The sequence below is a fragment of the Dromiciops gliroides genome, chromosome 5, assembly GCF_019393635.1.
Source record: "Dromiciops gliroides isolate mDroGli1 chromosome 5, mDroGli1.pri, whole genome shotgun sequence".
In the NCBI taxonomy this organism is placed as follows: Eukaryota; Metazoa; Chordata; class Mammalia; order Microbiotheria; family Microbiotheriidae; genus Dromiciops; species Dromiciops gliroides.
In genome coordinates, this window is record NC_057865.1 from 130,895,416 (window position 1) to 130,913,421 (window position 18,006).

Below are 18,006 nucleotides of genomic sequence, written 5' to 3' on the forward strand. Positions count from 1 at the left end.
CCTCAGACACTTGACACTTACTAGCCATGTGACCCTGGGCAAGTCACTTAACCACAATTGCCTCACCAAAAACAAAAAGAAAAAGAATGAAGTGGGTGGGAAGCAGTTGAAAGGCTAATCAACCCAGTGGAAAGTCCCCTGGATTTATAGTCTAAGGACCATGGTCCAGATTCTTCTTCATTTACTACTTGTATGACCTTGGGCAAGTCACTGCAACTCTGGGCCCTAGTTCCTGATCTGTAAAACGAGGGGGCTGAAGTGGGTGCCCTCTGAAGGTCATTCCAGCTTTAAAACTACTGACATGGGGAAAATATAGGGTGCACTGGGCCCATAACATTACGATACTATGACTACAGGCTCAGGAGAGAAAATCTTTGGTTTAGAATTGGTGGCCATTTGGAGAAAGAGGAAAAGAGTCGGTCTTTCGGGAGATATGAGGTTTTGGCAAGTGATTTTTGTCAGAGAGATAAAAGGAAGTTTCTGAAGATGAAACCAGTGCTTTATCTTCTTTGTGGTTCCCAGTTGGGGAGAGAAGGCGATTGCCCTTGACCTAGCTCAGAGTTAGGATTCGGGAGACCTAAGATTGAACTTTACCTCTGCACGGTCCTCGCATGGGGGTGTATTGACAGTTTATGTGCGGTACCTCAGATTTCCCCTGTCTAGGAGACAGATCCTCAATCTCAGAGCCCTGGATAACTCTAGTCTATTTCACTGCAAAGAGGAAAAGGAGAGGGGGTGTGCTTTAGAAGACTTGGGTTGTCTTTCAAACTGAGGAGGCGGGTATAGGATCAAGGTCACCCACCCTCCCCAGAGACCCTTCCACCGGGATGCCTGACGGCGTAGGCTCCAGGAGTCGGAAAGAAGTGAGGCGTGCAGCACGAGAAAGCAGGGGTGCCCGCCTGCGCCCTGCCTGCGGGCCCCTCCCTGGCACCGGGGCGCCGCGCTGGGCTGGGCTCCAGCGCGCAGCGGGTTAAAGCGCGGCGGGGGCGGGCGGGCGAGGGGAGGAGTGTGCTGTGCTTTGCGGGCTGGGGGTGCGGAGCTGGGGAGGTGTGCAGAGCGCGGCGCTCCAGACTCCTTCCTCGCCTCTCCGCCAGTCTGTGGGCCCGGCTCTTCGGCGCGCAGGGGGTTAAGCGCCTTCCGTGCAGAGCGAGGGGGCTGAGCTGGGGAGCTGCAGCTCGGTGCTCGCATTCAGATCCGCTAGAGCAGGAAGATGGCGACGGACGGGGCGAGCTGCGAGCCCGACTTCTCCCGCACCCCGGAGGACCCGGCGGGAGCTCCGGCAGCGGCGGCGGCGGCGGCGGTAACTGAGCTCCTGGGGCGGGCGCGTAGCAGGCGGTGGTGCAGGGGGCTGGGGCTGAAGCTGGCGGGTTCCGCGGTCTACGAGGCTCTGCAACCTTCCTCCCTCCCGGGAATACCTTTCGTCCCCACGCCACACCCCTGCAACTGGAGGGGTGGGGCGGGAGGTGGTTGGGGGTATCTCCCGATCTTCCCCTGCAGCTGGAAAGCTCCCCGTCCCTTCCTCCAGCCTTCCTCGACTAGCCCCCCCCCCCCCCCGCTACGGGGCACCTCTCGGGAGCCCGCTCCCCTAGCCACCCGCACCCTTCCCACCCTCTTCGCACGCCCTCCTCCTCTTCTCCCCCAAGCCTTCCCACTCTCCCCAACCCCTATCGGTTTGGTGGAGGGTGAATTGTGGTGTGCTTCCCTGCGAACTTGACCCCCTATTGTTTGCATCTCTGTCGCGCGCGTGTTTGTGTGTGTGTGTGTGTGTGTGTGTGTGTGTGTGTGTGTGTGTTTGTCTATGGGCGAGTCTTAGAGGTGGACGCTTGGCACCTCGCTAGGGGTCTTAAGAAATCTTCGGGGAAGAGGAGGAGGAGGAGGATTTCAGGTTAGATATAGGACAGGTGTGCAGCTACCTATTGTGTGTCTGAGGATGCTGTGGAGATGCCTCTGGGCAAAGTCACCACAGAAATCCACGGGTGGTTTGGTCTTCCGGCTGCCAGTGGCCAGGCACTGGCATTTCCTTTGATTCCTTGAAGCCCCCTTCTCACCACCCCCCCCTTTTAGAGTTGTTCTGAGAGAAGCTGGGGTGGGGTGGGGGGAGGCAGAGAGACAGAGACCATCAGAGACTGAGACCGAGAGACCGGTTCAGGACGAGGTTTTGATATTAAATCACCTTCGTTTTTTGTATCTGTGCCCCCTAATACCTGCCCCTCTCCTCCGCCTGCATCTTTTTACCTTGTGGGTGGAAATCAGAGCAGGTGACAAGCCCTTGCTGTTGAATAGAGCTGAACTCCACGTAATGGGTGGAAAATGTTTCCAACATTTGAGGAAACAGCGTGGCTGTTTAGAGCAGCATGGAGCCTGTTTTTTTGTTGTGTCTTTTTTTTTTTAATAGTACTGTTCTGCCTGCCTGCCTATCCTTGGCCCCTCTCTTGCTTTAGTTATTTTCAGTGTGGGGTTCTGATGATGCGAAGGAAATAAGGATTTCTATCAGCTCTTCTGTCTTGTACCATTCACTCTTCTTTCTTGTCTCTTACTACTTCAACTGAGCTTACATTTCAGTCAGAAAGGGGACAGGGCCAAGAGTAAACAGCTAAAATCTTTTCAACTTTCCCTAGCTATCCTGCTTAATGTTATTTCACTCCCTTAGAACCTTACCTGAGTGTAGGGAAGGAAGAAGGAAGGGGTTGGGATGGGGGGTGGGGTGGGGGGTTGTGGGGGATAGTGCGTGCAGGGCAATAACAAGGACTGAAACGTGCTGAAGAAAAGGAGAAATATACGAGAGATGTGAGGATCTGGGAGAGAAGTAGGAGAGCTATTGATTTCTACTTCTGAAACGGCTAGATTTTGGTCTCCCGGTTTTTAGAAGAATCCCGTTATTGACACTGGAATTTTTTTTAAAGGCATTAGGATTGCAAATGAAACTGTCCAATTTATGATGTGGAAAACCAGTAGCCTCATGTGAAACACAATCGAGACTGCTATTAAGCCAGAAAACAATTATGTGTTAGTGAAAATGACCAGGAATCTTCCTGGTATGATGATGGATAAGGAGAGGGAGTGAAGGTGAAAAATATTTTTTCTTTTTCTTAAAAAAAGGGTTTACTCTGTAGGTCTCATTGCATAATTAGAATGCGCTTCTTTGTTATGACACTTAGGACTTCAATCACCCACTGAAAGTAGAGAAAACATAAACACTTGATTTATGGATTCTGACTTATATATTTGTTTAGGCTATAAATCCAGATGGGGATGGTGAAGTTGATTTTTGTGATGTTGATGTTAGTTCTTTTTTTATTGTTTAATAATTCATAAAATCCCAGGAGTCAGATGTGTGTGTGTGTGTATGTGTGTGTGTGTGTAATTAGTTTGAGGTTTAATGTTGAGGCTAGCCAGAGAAAAATCTTAACCCGAGATTCCTTTAGACTAGATATTTTTTGGTGAGGTTAATCTTTTGGCATCTTATAACTTATCTTTTAATTAATCCCTCTTTTTTAATAGCTGGGAAAGCTTTTTTCCTTTAAAAATGCAGTTTAAAAAAAAAAGGTGTGTTTACTTATAATGTCAGCCATTCTCCATTGTCAGTTTAGTTGATGCCCTGAAGGCTAATTTTAAATTAAAGTAAAAGGAGCTGGAGAGGTGATATTTTCACACAGATGCAATTTATCACCCAGTGTTTAAAAGCAAGAGATATTTTCACACTCCTACATATTCTTGGCTGATTGAGTCCTTCCTGTAATGTTTTAAATTCCGTATATTTTGGAAAGTATGGCTTTTTATATCTTTAAAAAAAACATAGCTTTAATTTATTTTAAATTAGGTGTGTATTTCTTTTGCTAATGAGGATTTAAATGATCCTTAAAAGCAATGTAGGGTTATTTTTTGGAAGTTGGTGGGTTTTTTTCCCCCTGAAAGTTGATCTATTTGGATGGTTGCCTGGAAACAAGTTGAATTTATAGTTTTTCAGTTTAATATGATTTCCAGGGGAGTGTTTTTAATTCAGGTTGTGAAAGTTTTGTTCAGCTATTTAAATCCTAAAAGCATAGCCAGTGCAATGAAAGGGATTGTAACAATTAAGACAGCCAGTACTATTGGTGCTATCGAATCAGTTATCAAGTGCTGTCAACCATTCCAGGAATCTAGTAGTATTTTCAATTCCATAGCCAAATATTGTGACTCTGGGAATTCATATTATCATTCCACTGTGGGAATAACTCCTAATATATAGGATAGCATGGAAAGAAATGCTTTTTAAAATTGTCACCAAATAATTTGAGTAGCTGGGGAGATAAAGATCATTCAGGGCTTTCCTGGACCAAATGCCAGATTCGGTTTATGTGCAAAATATTTAGTGTATATTCTTTGTTGTCATAGCAATAATGTGAGGGCAATGAGGAAACTTAGGCAAAGATTTTGTTAAAAAGTTCTAAATATCACTGAATGATTTACACCTGCAGTGACAGATTAATAAAAAAAATAACTGTCACATTTTATAAATTTTCCTGATGTCTTGCAGGTGAGTTTTGGGGTAGAGCCAGCAATGAAAAGCTCCTTCTTAAATGAAATACAAATCATCGCTAAGCCATTTTCTTTCAAAATACAGCAAAAATGTCGTTATCAAATAGCTGTATGTGATGGATGCCTTGCTTTATCATCTTTTTCAAAGGGGAAAACAAAGATTTACTGGATTAAAAACTGTGGAATTACTGACTTGCCCAAACATGGGAGAGGCATGGTTTTTAGCATTTTTTAAGGTTCTACATTTTTCTCTTTAATAATCATAATTGACACATATAGCATTTTAAAGTTTGAAAAATGCTATAGGGGATACATTACCTCCGTTTCAGTCAATCCATAATTATTTAAGTGCCTTCTCTATACCAGCCACTGTGCTAAGAGTTAGGGATACAAAAAAGGACAAAAGGCAGTCCCTGCTCTCAAGTTATTCATACAAACAACTACATGCAAACAAGATACATATGGGATAAATTGGAATTAATCAGCAGGGGAAGGCACTAAAATTAAGGGGATCATCTAGGATTCCTGTAGACAATGGGATTTTTGCTGGGATTTGTAGGAAGTAGGAAGGTTTAGAAGGAGGGAGCCTTTCAGGCATGGGAAATGTCTGTAATCTAAAACAATGTATCCTAGGGAAAAGGAGAAACGCTCAGTTGTCATAGTCTGAGGAGGCCTCAGAAATCATTTTATAGGCAAGGAAACTGAGGCTCTAAGTGTCTGATTGGGTCAAAGTCACACAATCAGTGGAAAATCTGGGATGTTCTAAGTAGCTTCATTCAGATTGTGTAACGTGAACACAGATTAGCATTGTTTTCTCATCTATAACCTTTACCAGCATCTCAGAGTGGCAATAGGTAGGCAGCATGGTACACTCTTATGAGGGCTGGATTGAAGAAGGGTGGCGTCACAGAAAATGGGGGTTCAAATCTTACCTCTGATACTTATTAGCTGTGGGACCTAAGGCAACACTTAATAATGACTTTGGGTTTTGGACTCAAAATAAGGTTTTGGACTGGATAAGCTCAAATGGTCCTTACCACTCTAAATCTATGATCCTCTGAAGAGTTGAAACAATAGAACTTCAGTTCAGCCTTATATCAGTATCTTTATGCATACCTTAGTGCCTTCATGGTCTTTTGTGAGTAATTCCTCTACTGGTAGAACTCCCAGCCCTATCAATGCTTTCTTAATCCTGCATGGTTTTTGTCCATGCCTTCCCATAAATACTCCATAGAATTATTTTTACGGATGGGGTGGGGCAATGAGGGTTAAGTGACTTGCCCAGGGTTACACAATAGTAAGTGTCAAGTGTCTGAGATTCAGATTTGAACTCAGGTCCTCCTGAATCCAGGCCAGTGCTTTATCCACTGAGCCACCTAGCTGCCCCCCCGTAGAAAATTTAACATCCCAGTCTTGGGTTTAAACATTTTATGGATACTAGCCTTGCACTTAGGCTGGCCATATGTTATCATCATCACTCTTCATACTTGACTGACCCACCTTTTCCAATACCACATTGCCCTGATTCCATCTTTATTGCTCTTGATGTCCTCAGGTAATCTTGGACTGCTTTTGCCTACTTACATGCACCATTCATTTCTCCGTTGTCTTTTACATCACTCTGCATTTTGATTCTTCAGCTATCCATGATTTGAAGCCGTCTTGTACTATGGGGAATATAGTATACTTTTTAAAATGAGTTTTTATGTCAGGCAGCATCATAGGATCATTGAAAGTGTTGCTAAATTTTTCAAATATATCTTGGGCCTCTCTTTTCCTTGTATTCTGTCCTGGGCCTAGCTCATTGCTGAGCTACAATGCTTGTCTATTATGTTCATGGGCTAACAGAGCAGGCTGTCCATTGAACCACCTGTCCAAATCTGGATGATATTTATTCTTCATTAACTTGTTTTTTCTTTTGTGTGACTTTCAAGGCTAATCTTTTTTGAATGGTCATTTAGCTCCCTGAGGAGGAGACCTGTAGTATTCTGAGATGACAACATCAGTGCAGTATCATCTACAAACAGTAGCCATGTAGATGACCTAGCCATCTATACAAAATCTCTTCTTTATTTAGATTCTTTGCAGGAAGTCCTCCATGACAATAGTATAAATTTTTGGTGAGCATATAAAGCTGTAGTGTGCTCCCTCATCTCTGATTTGTTTATTGTTGATAACTAAAGGATCACTGAGCAAAATTATCACTGTGGTGGCAACTATTAAGGCTCCTTGTATTATCATAAAATATGCACGAAGGACAGATTGTTGAAATAGAGCCTGTGAGGCTATATTTTGCCTTACAAAATCAAATACTTTTTCTTGTTTTTTGTTTTTTTGCAGGCAATGAGGGTTAAGTGACTTGCCCAGGGTCACACAGCTAGTAAGTGTCAAGTGTCCAAGGCCAGATTTGAACTCAGGTACTCCTGAATCCATGGCCGGTGCTTTATCCACTGTCCTATCTAGCCGCCCCCCCCCCCCATATCAAATGCTTTTTGTAATCAGCAGATAATAAATATTTCATGCGTTCTCTGTACCTTCTAGTCTGCTCAGTGATTGGGAACATGTGGTCTGCTATACAGAATTATCTGCAAAAGCCTATCTCTTCCCTTCTCATATTTTAAACAAGGATATCCTCTATTTAGACAGAGATCATTCTCAAAAAAATTTTTTAGATATCAGAATGTAGTAGGCATATCTGTCAGCTTTACCAGCATCTCAGTCACCTTTCCTCTTCCCTCTGATAATAAAAACCAGATTAAAATGTAATTGGGAAATGCTTAACAACCTAAATAAAAGTGCAGCACAACATAAATAATGTTAATTTGTGGTATTCTAAGTTAGTATGCTGCCCAGCAGGATCTCTTTCTATTCAAGTGACACTACTGCCCTAATCTGTCATGGAGCTGGGATGACATGTCACTTTGCATAGCATTGGAATCCAGTTGTTTTCTAGCTGGAGTGATTTCTGGGCTATTTTTTTTGGGGGGGGGGGCTCCATTTTGTGTTGCCTGCTGTACATTGGTTAGATTTTCCTCAGAGGTAGTGATAATTACATTCAATGTCTACATACAGTCAGTATGGTATAGTGGATAGAGATCTCAGGTTCCTCTTCTTACACATACTGGCTCTGCTATCCTGGGCATGTCACTTACTCTCAATGCCCCCAGACAACTCTCCAACTATAAATTGCAGGGAAGAAACTGATTTGCCTTGGTCAAAGAAATTCTTTGCTGGGTAGTCCCTATAGTAACGCAATCATAGATCTGATTATATATCTACAAAGAAGTGTAGATATGGAAGCTTAGATTTAGTTCTGGTAGAGGCCAGTTCATTTTCCCACAGTGAATATGGTTCACAGTCATCGATCCATATCAGTCATCTGAAAAGTATACACTGTCTTACACAATGGATGAGTGAGTATTGGATGCATTCCTACTGAAGTAATTTCTTAGTTTAACTTTGTGTATTTTTGTGTATATTAAGATTAAGAAAAATATTGATCATGGGGTTAACAAATGATTGGCAATGGATTATTATAGCAAATTCAGTGAACCTATGTCTTTTCCTATCTTTCTCCAGGTGATTCTTTTATCATGTTTAAAACTTCCCCTTTCCCATGCCTCATTTTATTTCCCCTTTTTTACTTGGTTACTTTCTGTCCACCTTCTGCCTCCCTTTTCATTTTCATGAAAACTACCAGTTTTCCCCTTTTATTCTTTAGTTAAGAAGAGGGATTGATATGTAGAAATGACAGTTCTTCCTTTTCACACCCTTTCCCCATTGACTCCCAAGCTTGACCCCTCCTTTCAGTCTTGGTAGGCTTTTAGTGGGTCATGGTTGTCACTGAGGCATTGGGAGTTGGGAAAAATACAGAAAACAAGAGGCGTGGAGAGAAGACAGTAAAGACTGATTTAAATCGTTCTGGACATATGGTCCAGTAGAAAGACTTGACTCTGAATTCAGAAGACCTGGGTTCATATAATACCTCTGATGCTTACTACCTGTGTGACCTTGTGGAATTCACTTAACCTCTTTGTCTCATCTGTAAGATGAGGGAGGTTGTACTACTAGATGGCTTGTAAGATTTTTTTCAGTCATACTCAGATCAATGACCCTATGTATGATCTAATGCATAGTGGGGCAAAATTAAAGAACTAAATACACCCAAAGAAGAATTTGAATAATTCCATCCTTCATGACTTTCCCTATTTCTTCTTTATCACAAGTACTGGTTCAGAGGTTGAATTTCTCTATCTGAACGCCTCAAGCAAGGCTTATGTAACATTGAAGTTCCAGTATTGGTTTGTCTTTTGGAGATGGGCAACAAGAGAAAGAAGCTAACTTTGGTATTGCTGAGGAATATAAAATTACACTAAGAAGTAGGTAGCACAGTGAAAAGAAAAGAAGAAATTTATCAATCAAGGTTTTATTAAGTACCTATCAATACCTCTAGGCACTGGAGATAGGAGTAAAACAAGTATGATAATAGTAGTCATTCTGCTGCCACAATCCTGACCATGACTTGACTGTTGTTGTTGGTAAGAACCATACCCACAAATATTGAGAACCATTTTAATGCCTTGTATGTATGTAGCCTTTTAATTCTTTTTATTTGCTTACACTGAATGTATTAAATATTTGCATCCATTCAGTAGGCTAAATGCCAATTAAAATGTTTAAATCCAGCAAATGCAATATAGCCCAAGTTAATATTGTGGTTGAGACTAGATGTTTGTTTCCTGAGTACTTTTGTTTTGAAATTTTAATATTGTTATGGGGGAAATGGGGTAGGGGGAGGGTTTGGGTACGGGGTTGGGGTTCTTAGGAATTCCTCTTTAAAGAATGACACCCTTTTGCACACAAAAGCAGTTAGAAATAAGATGGTAGTTTATTAGGGGCAAGGGAAAGGGTGGGGAACCATGAAAGAAATCCTTGGACTTCTCATGGGGAGATAGGTATGGAACAAAGCACGTGGCTCCGAGGTGCCAATCTCCTCAAGCAGGGAGACTTTTATAGGGGACTGATGGGGGTGGGACCATCTGCCTGTGGAAAGTTCCTTTAGTGAGGGAGGACTGTCCCCCACTGGTGGTGGCCAGAGGAATTGGGTGAGGGGTGGCTAGGGATCTCTCAAGCCATCTCTCTGTTCAGGACACAAAGGCCGCAGTCACACCCAAATTTATCTCCCCAGGGGTAAGGGAGATCAGAATGAAGGGTGGAGGTCCCGAAGCTAGCTCAGTTCCATTTGGTTCCACTTATCTCTCTAGGCGTATCTGTCCTCTGGTTTAGTTTTTCAAGGAGAAGATCCTCAGTGTGCCCCAGAGAACTTCTGGGGGACTTTGGGCCCACAACAATATGGTATTTAACAACAACAAAATTTCTTTGGGAGGTCTGAGTTCTCGCTGAAGTGCATCATTTAATCTCTCAGGTATCTCAAGTTACTCTTTTGAATATTAGTGCTGGGATTTGGCCATTTCAAGCTGGATCTTGGGACAGATATTTATAAGTGCAATTCAAGCTTCTTAAAAAACATATTTCATCGAGCGGCTGGCTCCTGCAGATTCTTTTAACCAAAGACCCTCTACAGGGATCTTGTAACATTGAAAAATAGAAATGGGGAAGCATTACTTTGTACTATCTGAAGTGCCCTTACTAAAAAGGGTGACAAGGAGGTCGTAGTCCCTGGTTTGTGAATCTGAGACCGCCTCCATCATTTGCTTTTTCTCTGGTTTTCGAGTTTTCTCTTAGTCAAATTTAATTATACCCAGTAGCAGGTTACTGGTTTCTGTTTCCCTAGTCAAGTTTTTTGTTCATGATCTTGTCCTGGTTACATGTAATTGCTACTTTGCTATCTTAAATATAAGTGCAAATTGTGTGTGTGCGTGTATATGTGTATGTGTATTTACATGCATGTGTGTGTGGATTTTATCAGAGAAGGGAGGTTCTAAAGTTTACCATTGTCAGAGAAGAGCTAAATGGGAAGCTGAAATGTTCAGACGCATTAATTTAATCTTATGATTCTTTTCTTTTCTTTTTTGGGCGGGGCCAATGAGGGTTAAGTGACTTGTCCAGGGTCACACAGCTAGTAAGTGTCAAGTGTTTGAGGCAGATTTGAACTAAGATCCTCCTGAATCCCTGGCCGGTGCTTTATCCATTGCGCCCCTAGCTGCCCTTAATCTAACGATTCTTAACTCTGTAAACTTTATGGTGATTCCTAATCAACACACAATTTTCCTTAGTTTTTGTAATAGAGGTTGACCACTTAGTGCTTCTAGAACTGATCCATGAAGTCATGAGTGTGGCTTTGAAGTAAATGAAGACTGTTATGCTGTTCTCTCTATTTGCATATGCTCTTGCTTTATACCAGAATCAGATAGACAATTACACCCTACCTTGCACAAAGGAAGCAATACATAGTTTTCAATGGACTAAGTAATAATTGGTGAACCCTGAAGGACCTAGGTTCTATTCATGACCGCCAGTGACCTAATTTGACTGTTTGTCATTAACCAAGCCATTTCTCTCTTTGTGCCCCAGTTTCTAAACATAAAAAAGAGAGGACAGAGGTATTAATTCATGAAGCGGTGTTGATGCGAAAGACTATGTAGTTTGAAAGTGCCTTGAAAAGATCCAACAATTTAGAAATAAATATTCAGTGCAGTTCTTTCCCCCACATTTCTCTTGAAAGATTAATTCTGCCAGAGAACCCCAGCACTGTCATTGGATACAATGTAAATTTTGTGGACTAAGGGAAAATGTATGCTTGATCTCTGCTGGAGGATAAATTTTTAGGATGTTAGTATCTCTCGGTATTAAAAATCTTTCAAAATGTGATCTTTGCCTACAAATTTCAAAAGACTCATTCTTGCTTTCTTTCTTTTTTCCCACCACTTATTCCCAGTTGCTACAAAACCACAAACCCTTAGATCAAAAACATTGAATCGTCCAGAAGAAAACAATGTGGGTAGTTTCTAAATATTACCATAATTATTAGCACCATACAGTCACAGATCATGAAATATTAGATCTGAAACAAAGGAACCTTAATAATCATTCTCATTTTACAGATAACAAAATGGAGGCATGGAAAGATGAAATAATTTGCCTTAGGTCACACAGGTTGTAAGTGACCAAACCAAGATTCAAATCCAGGTCTTCTGACTCCACATACAGTGGTTTTGCCTTTCCCATACTTTTTACCTAATAATAGTAAATATTGGGGCAGCTAAGGTGGGGCAGTGGATAAAGCACCAGCCCTGGATTCAGGAGGACCTGAGTTCAAATATGACCTCAGACACTTGATACTTAGTAGCTTCATGACCCTGGGCAAGTCACTTAACCCTCATTGCCCTGCAGAAAAAAATAATAATAGTAAATATTGATTATCCAAAGTATTTCGTACCAAGATGAAAGGATGATTCTGTAGAAAGTGCTTAAATGAATTTTCTAGGCCCTTTAGAACAATGTTTTTAGGTACAGATAATTATGTAAGAAATTTCTGCAATCTAGTGGTCTATCTGGGACAGTAGCCCCAAGGAATGTTCTAGAGGTCAGCTGCCACTCAATTCTCTTGTGTATTGCTTTTGTATTACTGGGGGGAACAATTCCATATTTAAAACAACTAATCGGCTGTGTGTCATTGTTAGTAATTTTTGAAAGGATGCAGGCGACACAGCATGGATTTCTGATCATGTGACAGAAAATAATTGGATGTCCCTGATCTAGTTCAAACCCTTCTCATTTAAAGATGAAGAAATTGAGATTTAGAGTGAATGTGACATAGCCAGGATTACACAACTAGTCCAGTGTCAGGCTCATGTCTCCTAACTCCCCAGCCATTGTCTTTTCTAGTACAACAGAATGTTTCCTGCATTAACTTTTTTTTTTTTTTGGTGAGGCAATTGGGGTTAAGTGACTTGCCCAGGGTCACACAGCTAGTAACTGTTAAGTGTCTGAGGCCAGATTTGAACTCAGGTCCTCCTGACTTCAGGGCTGGTGCTCTAGCCACTGCACCACCTAGCTGCCCCTCTGCATTAACTTTTAAGAACAACTGACTGACTTCTTAATTGATTATTGGAGAATTTACTCTTACAGCACTACTTCATAGTTTCAATTCACACCACCAATATTCATTTTAGGAGTAGATCTAAGAGGTGATCCCCTTCCTGGGCTGCCTCATAACTGCATTTTAGGACAAGCTAGACTCTCAAGTGGCTGACTTCCCATGAGTGATGGAATGCTTCCCAAAGTAAAGAAGTTGTGGTTTTGGGTGAAGAACTCTGACTTTGCAGTCAGTGTGCCTGGCTTCAGATCCTACCTCTGAGGCTCACTGTCTTTGTGACCGTGGACAAGCCAGTGAGTCAGGAAACATTTATTAACCTACTCCAATGTGCCAGGCCCTCTGCTAAGTTCTGGGGATGCAAAGAAAGGCAAAAGACAGCCCCTACCCTCGGGGAGCTCACTTTCTAATGAAGGAAACAACATGCAAACAACTATGTACAAAGAATCTGTAAACAGGATAAATAGGAAATAATCAACAGAGGGGAAGCACTAGAGTTAAGAGATTGGAGGACAGGCTTCCTGTCGAGGGTGGGATTTTAGCCAGAATTCAAAAGAAGTCTAAGAAGCCAGCAAGGGAGATGGAATGTTTTGCTCAAGGAATAGCAAGGGAGCCTTTGTCACTGGGTTGAAGAGGGTGTGGGGTGAGGTGTAAGAGAATTGGAAAGTGCAGGGTTAGAAGGGCTTTGACCATTTAGTCTCTCTGGAGCTTCATTCATTGCCTCAGAGGTAAAATGAAGGGATTAGACTCTGTAGTGTGTTAGGTCATTGCTGTCTCCAGACCCATGATCCTCTGATGCCATGTGGCCCTAGCAGTTGGCTGTTACCATTGCATGTGCTGGCACACTTCAGTGTTCTTCACTTTTGCCTGGAAGGGAGGTGTCAGCTTGGCCGTTTTGCAGAAATTAGGCAGTGGCAGTTAGAACGAACTTAGTTCAGTGATGTTTTTTGTCAATCTGTTCTTGATATGTGTCTACCCGGAGAAAGCCAAAACAGAGGTTATTTTTTTCCTTCCCAAATGATCCTGAGAGATTGAAAACAGAGCTCTACTGAATGGTGTCTGTAGATTTAATGGACTGCCTTTTCTTAAGGATGTACTTTTGTGTGTAAGTGCTGTGCTCTTTGGGAGCACTGTGTCCCCTGCTTGCGTCTCCAGAAGCCAGCCGCTAGAATACCCTTCAGTTTACACACAGGCTTTATAACTAGGTGATAAAATAAAAAGCCACATTCTCTCTCTCTCTCTCTCTCTCTCTCTCTCTCTCTCTCTCTCTCTCTCTCTCTCTCTCTCTCACACACACACACACACACACACACACACACACACACACACACACACACACACTTACCCCTACCATCTTCACCCCCAAATGCTGAATATTTTTCTTGGTAGATGTCGCAGGCCAGGAATGGAACTGAAATGTGTGAGTGCTTTTCAGGCACTGTAGAATTGGGATGTTTTTTTTTTTAATTGAAAGGAATTGGGAGAACCAAGCACCATCTATAAAGCTTATTCTTTAAAACTTTTCACTGAGGTTACCTTTAATGTTTCACTAAGCCTCTTTTTTTAAACATCACTATCAGGGCAGCTAGGTGGCCCAGTGGATAGAGCACCAGCCCTGGAGTCAGGAGTATCTGAGTTCAAATTTGGCCTCAGAAACTTGACACTTACTAGCTGTGTGACCCTGGGCAAGTCACTTAACCCCAAGTGCCTAGCTAAAAATAAATTAATTAATTAATAAACATCACTATCACCTTCTAGTGAGGGACTCCTGTCCCTCATCCCCTGCCCCCTCACCCCCAGCCTCCCTGGTAACACATAAATACAGTCTAGTGAAACAAATCAATACCTTGACCATGACTGAAAATGTATGCTTCATTCTGCCCATATGCACTACCTCTTTGCCAGGAGGTGGGAGCCATGTTTTGCCATCAGCCTGCCTAAGTCACAATTGGGTGTTGCATTCATCAGAGCTGGGAGGTCTCCGAGTGTGATTTTCCTTCACAGCGAATGTGGTCATAAAATAGTTATCTTGGTTCTGTTGATCAATACCATCTTGAATGATTTGGTGAGCACTCTGTTTTAATTAAATTCAGCAAGTCCAATTAAGATGAAGAATCTATGTGCCCCGCACTTTGCTAGGTGTTAGGGTTACAAAAACAAAAATTAAACAGTCCCTTCTCTCTCTCTCTCTCTCTCTCTCTCTCTCTCTCTCTCTCTCTCTCTCTCTCTCTCTCTCTCTCTTTTTTTAAGTGAGGCAATTGGGGTTAAGCGACTTGCCCAGGGTCACACAGCTAGTAAGTGTTAAGTGTCTGAGGCCAGATTTGAACTCAGGTACTCCTGACTCCAGGGCCAGTTCTCTATCCACTGCGCCATCTAGCTGCCCCTCTCTCTCTCTTTTTTAAAAAAAGTATTTTGTTGGGAAGAAACATGTAGAAATTGCTAAATGCGCCTGCAGCGGAAGGGGCCCAGATGGGGTCTATTTAAGGAAGGAGGCCGGCTTCTGGGCTGTAGCCTGATGGAAATTAGAGATCCTCTGGGTTGTAGGTGAGCAGAGAGTTCATTTCAAGTATGTGATACAGAAAAGGACTAGGGATGGAAGATGGAATGAAGTGAGTGGGGAATAGTGAGTGGTTCGATTTGGCTAGACCATGGAGTCCTTGAAAGAGAGTAATATGTGGAAAAGTTGGCTGGAGGCAGACTGTGAAGTACTTTCAAAGCCAAAGTAGTTTGTTTTTCAGCTTGGGGACAACAGAAGGAGCCACTGGATTTTCCTGAGCGGGGGAATGATATGGTCAGACCAGTGTTTTAAGAATATAGATTTGGCAGCTGTGTGGAGGATCAATTGGAAAGGGCAGAGACTGGATGCAGAGGGACCAATTAGAAAGCTGTTCTAATAGTCTAGCAGAGTAGCGAGTGTCTGAACTAGGTTGGTGGTGGTATGAATGGCAAGAAGGGAATAGATAGGTCATGGAATCATAGACTTAGAGCTGGAAGGGACTTCAGAAGCCATTGATTCTAACCCCCCTCATTTTAGGGATGAGTACCCTGAGGTTCAGAGAGTATTAAGTGACTTGCCCAGAGTTTTACAGCAAGTGGTTGTGAAAGACAGGATTTGAACCTAGGTCTTCCTTAATCCAAGTCCAGCACTTTTCAAACACTACTCTATAGTTAGTGTGAGACATCTTACACGACATCCAGTTGGAGATGTCCAGGAGGCAGTTGGTTATGTAGAAAAGGAGTTCAGGAGGGACATGACCTGGAGAGATACAGTTTTGGGAATCATGGGCATAGAGACAATTATGACAAACATGGCGATTGATGAGTTTATCTCGAGAGGGGAATAAGAAGGCCAAGGGTAGAGTCCTGGGGAACTCAGACAGAAATGTGGAAGTAGCATAGGGATGATTCAGGAAAGGACAAGGAATAGCAGCCAGATAGGATAACAGGGAGAGAGTTACATCATGAAAACTCTGGAAGGAGAGTTTTTCTAGGAGGGGGTAGTCAGAAGTGTCACATGTTCCTGAGAGGTCCAAAAGAGTAAGCACTGTGAAAAGGCCATTCGCTTTAAAAAAGCCTTTTATTGTGAACCAACCAACAAACATTTTAGTATCCCCCCCCCCAAAAAAAAAGGCAGCATGAAAGAGGATTGTGTAAGATGCTCTGACCTATTGCATTAATAGATCATTGGTAACACAGAGAGCACTTTGATGAGTGAGAAGGTGAGAAGCCAGATTGCAAAGGGCTGAGAAGCAGAAATAGCTTTTTCTAGCTCTTTGTTGAAGGGAAACAAGATTAAATAATAGCTTAGGATGGTAGCATCAAGTGAAGTGTAGGGGTTTTTTTAGATGGGGGAAATGGGGACAATGTATAATTTTTTCCCTCTAAATTACAGTCAACATTATACAATAACTCTTGTCTTATATCTCTTCCTATACAGAGAAAGTTCTTTTGAGAATTCTTGGGGGAAATAAGGTTAGACAGCCTTTCTTTTCTTAGCATCCTAAGTTACAAAAAAATTTCATTTTTATTGAAATTTTTCTTTATTCTTTTCTGAATGTCTTAACGGTTTTTCTTGAGGAACACAAATGTATAAATTTGAAAAATAGTCAGAAAGAAAATTCCCAGCTTTAATGGTAACAGTAAAAACAGATTACAACCAAATTACAACAATTACCAAATTGGTAGTTCTGTGTATGCAAAAGTAAAAGGATCAGCATGACAGTGGATGGAGGGCTGGTCTCAGTATCATGAAGACCTGTGTTTGTGCGACTTCCCAGACTTACTGACTTTGTGACACCCAAGGCACTTATGCCTTTTGAGATTGACTCCCAGGCAATATGTAAGACTAAATTTTTAAGTCTTGTCATTTTGACATCTATAACTCTCACATCTTTCCTCTTGTCCACAGCCCTATTTTATTTAATTTATTTATTTTTTTGGTAAGGCAATTGGGGTTAAGTGACTTGCCCAGGGTCACACGGCTACTAAGTGTTAAGTGTCTGAGGCCGGATTTGAACTCAGGTCCTCCTGAATCCAGGGCCAGTGTTCTATCCACTGCGCCACCTGGCTGCCCCCACAGCCCTATTTTAGGCCCTCATCATCTTTTACCTGGACTATTGCAATATTCTCCTCATTGGATTTCCTTGCTTCAGGTCTTTTCCCCATTCGACCTTCCAAAGTTACCAAAGGGATTCTTCTAAAGCATGGGTCTGACTATAGTATCCCCCTACTCAGTAAACTTCAGTGCCTCCCTTCTACCTTTAGAACCAGATAGAAACCCTTCACAACCTGGCTCCCACCTGCTTTTCCATATTGTTCATTATCCTTCTTGCTCTCTACAGTCTAGCCACCTTGTTTCTCTTCAAACACAACTCTCAATGTCCCATCTCTCTGTGTTTGCACTGGTTAACCTCCTGCCTGGAATATCTTCATCTCTACATTTAAAATCTATAGTGTCGGGGCAGCTAGGTGGCGCAGTGGATAAAGCACCGGCCTTGGATTCAGGAGTTCCTGAGTTCAAATCCAACCTCAGACACTTGACACTTACTAGCTGTGTGACCCTGGGCAAGTCACTTAACCCCATTGCCCCACCCCACCCCACCCCAAAAAATCTATAGTGTCCTTCAAAATTCAGCTCCAGTGCTGGTTCCTAGATGAAGTCTTTCCTCCTCCTTCTCCCAAGCTTAGTAGTGTCTTTTTTTCCTTTCTATTTCCCCCCTCCCCCAATTATTTATGTTTTATTTATTTTGTATATAGTTATCTGTGTACCTGTTGTTTCTCTGGATAAAATGTAAGGTCCTTTTGGCACTTAGTAGGTAATTACTAAATGCTCGTTGATTGATTGGTAGAGGATATTTCATCACCATTACCTGTCTATACTGGTAAAACCCACATCCAAGAAAAACAATTTAAAGTTATATTTCTTGCTGATA

The 18,006-nt window shown here is 42.3% G+C and overlaps 1 protein-coding gene across 3 annotated transcripts in view; it reads left to right on the forward strand.

Annotated features, from left to right (window-relative positions):
- The first annotated feature begins 1,035 nt into the window (after positions 1–1,035).
- CTTNBP2 (cortactin binding protein 2) overlaps positions 1,036–18,006 on the forward strand; it is a 211,271-nt gene continuing 194,300 nt past the window's right edge. For all 3 annotated transcript variants that reach the window (XM_043966829.1, XM_043966830.1, XM_043966831.1), the window contains exon 1: positions 1,036–1,300. In XM_043966829.1, the coding sequence (XP_043822764.1) occupies positions 1,211–1,300 (90 nt within the window). In that variant the 5' untranslated portion in view covers positions 1,036–1,210. The remainder of the gene's footprint in view (positions 1,301–18,006) is intronic.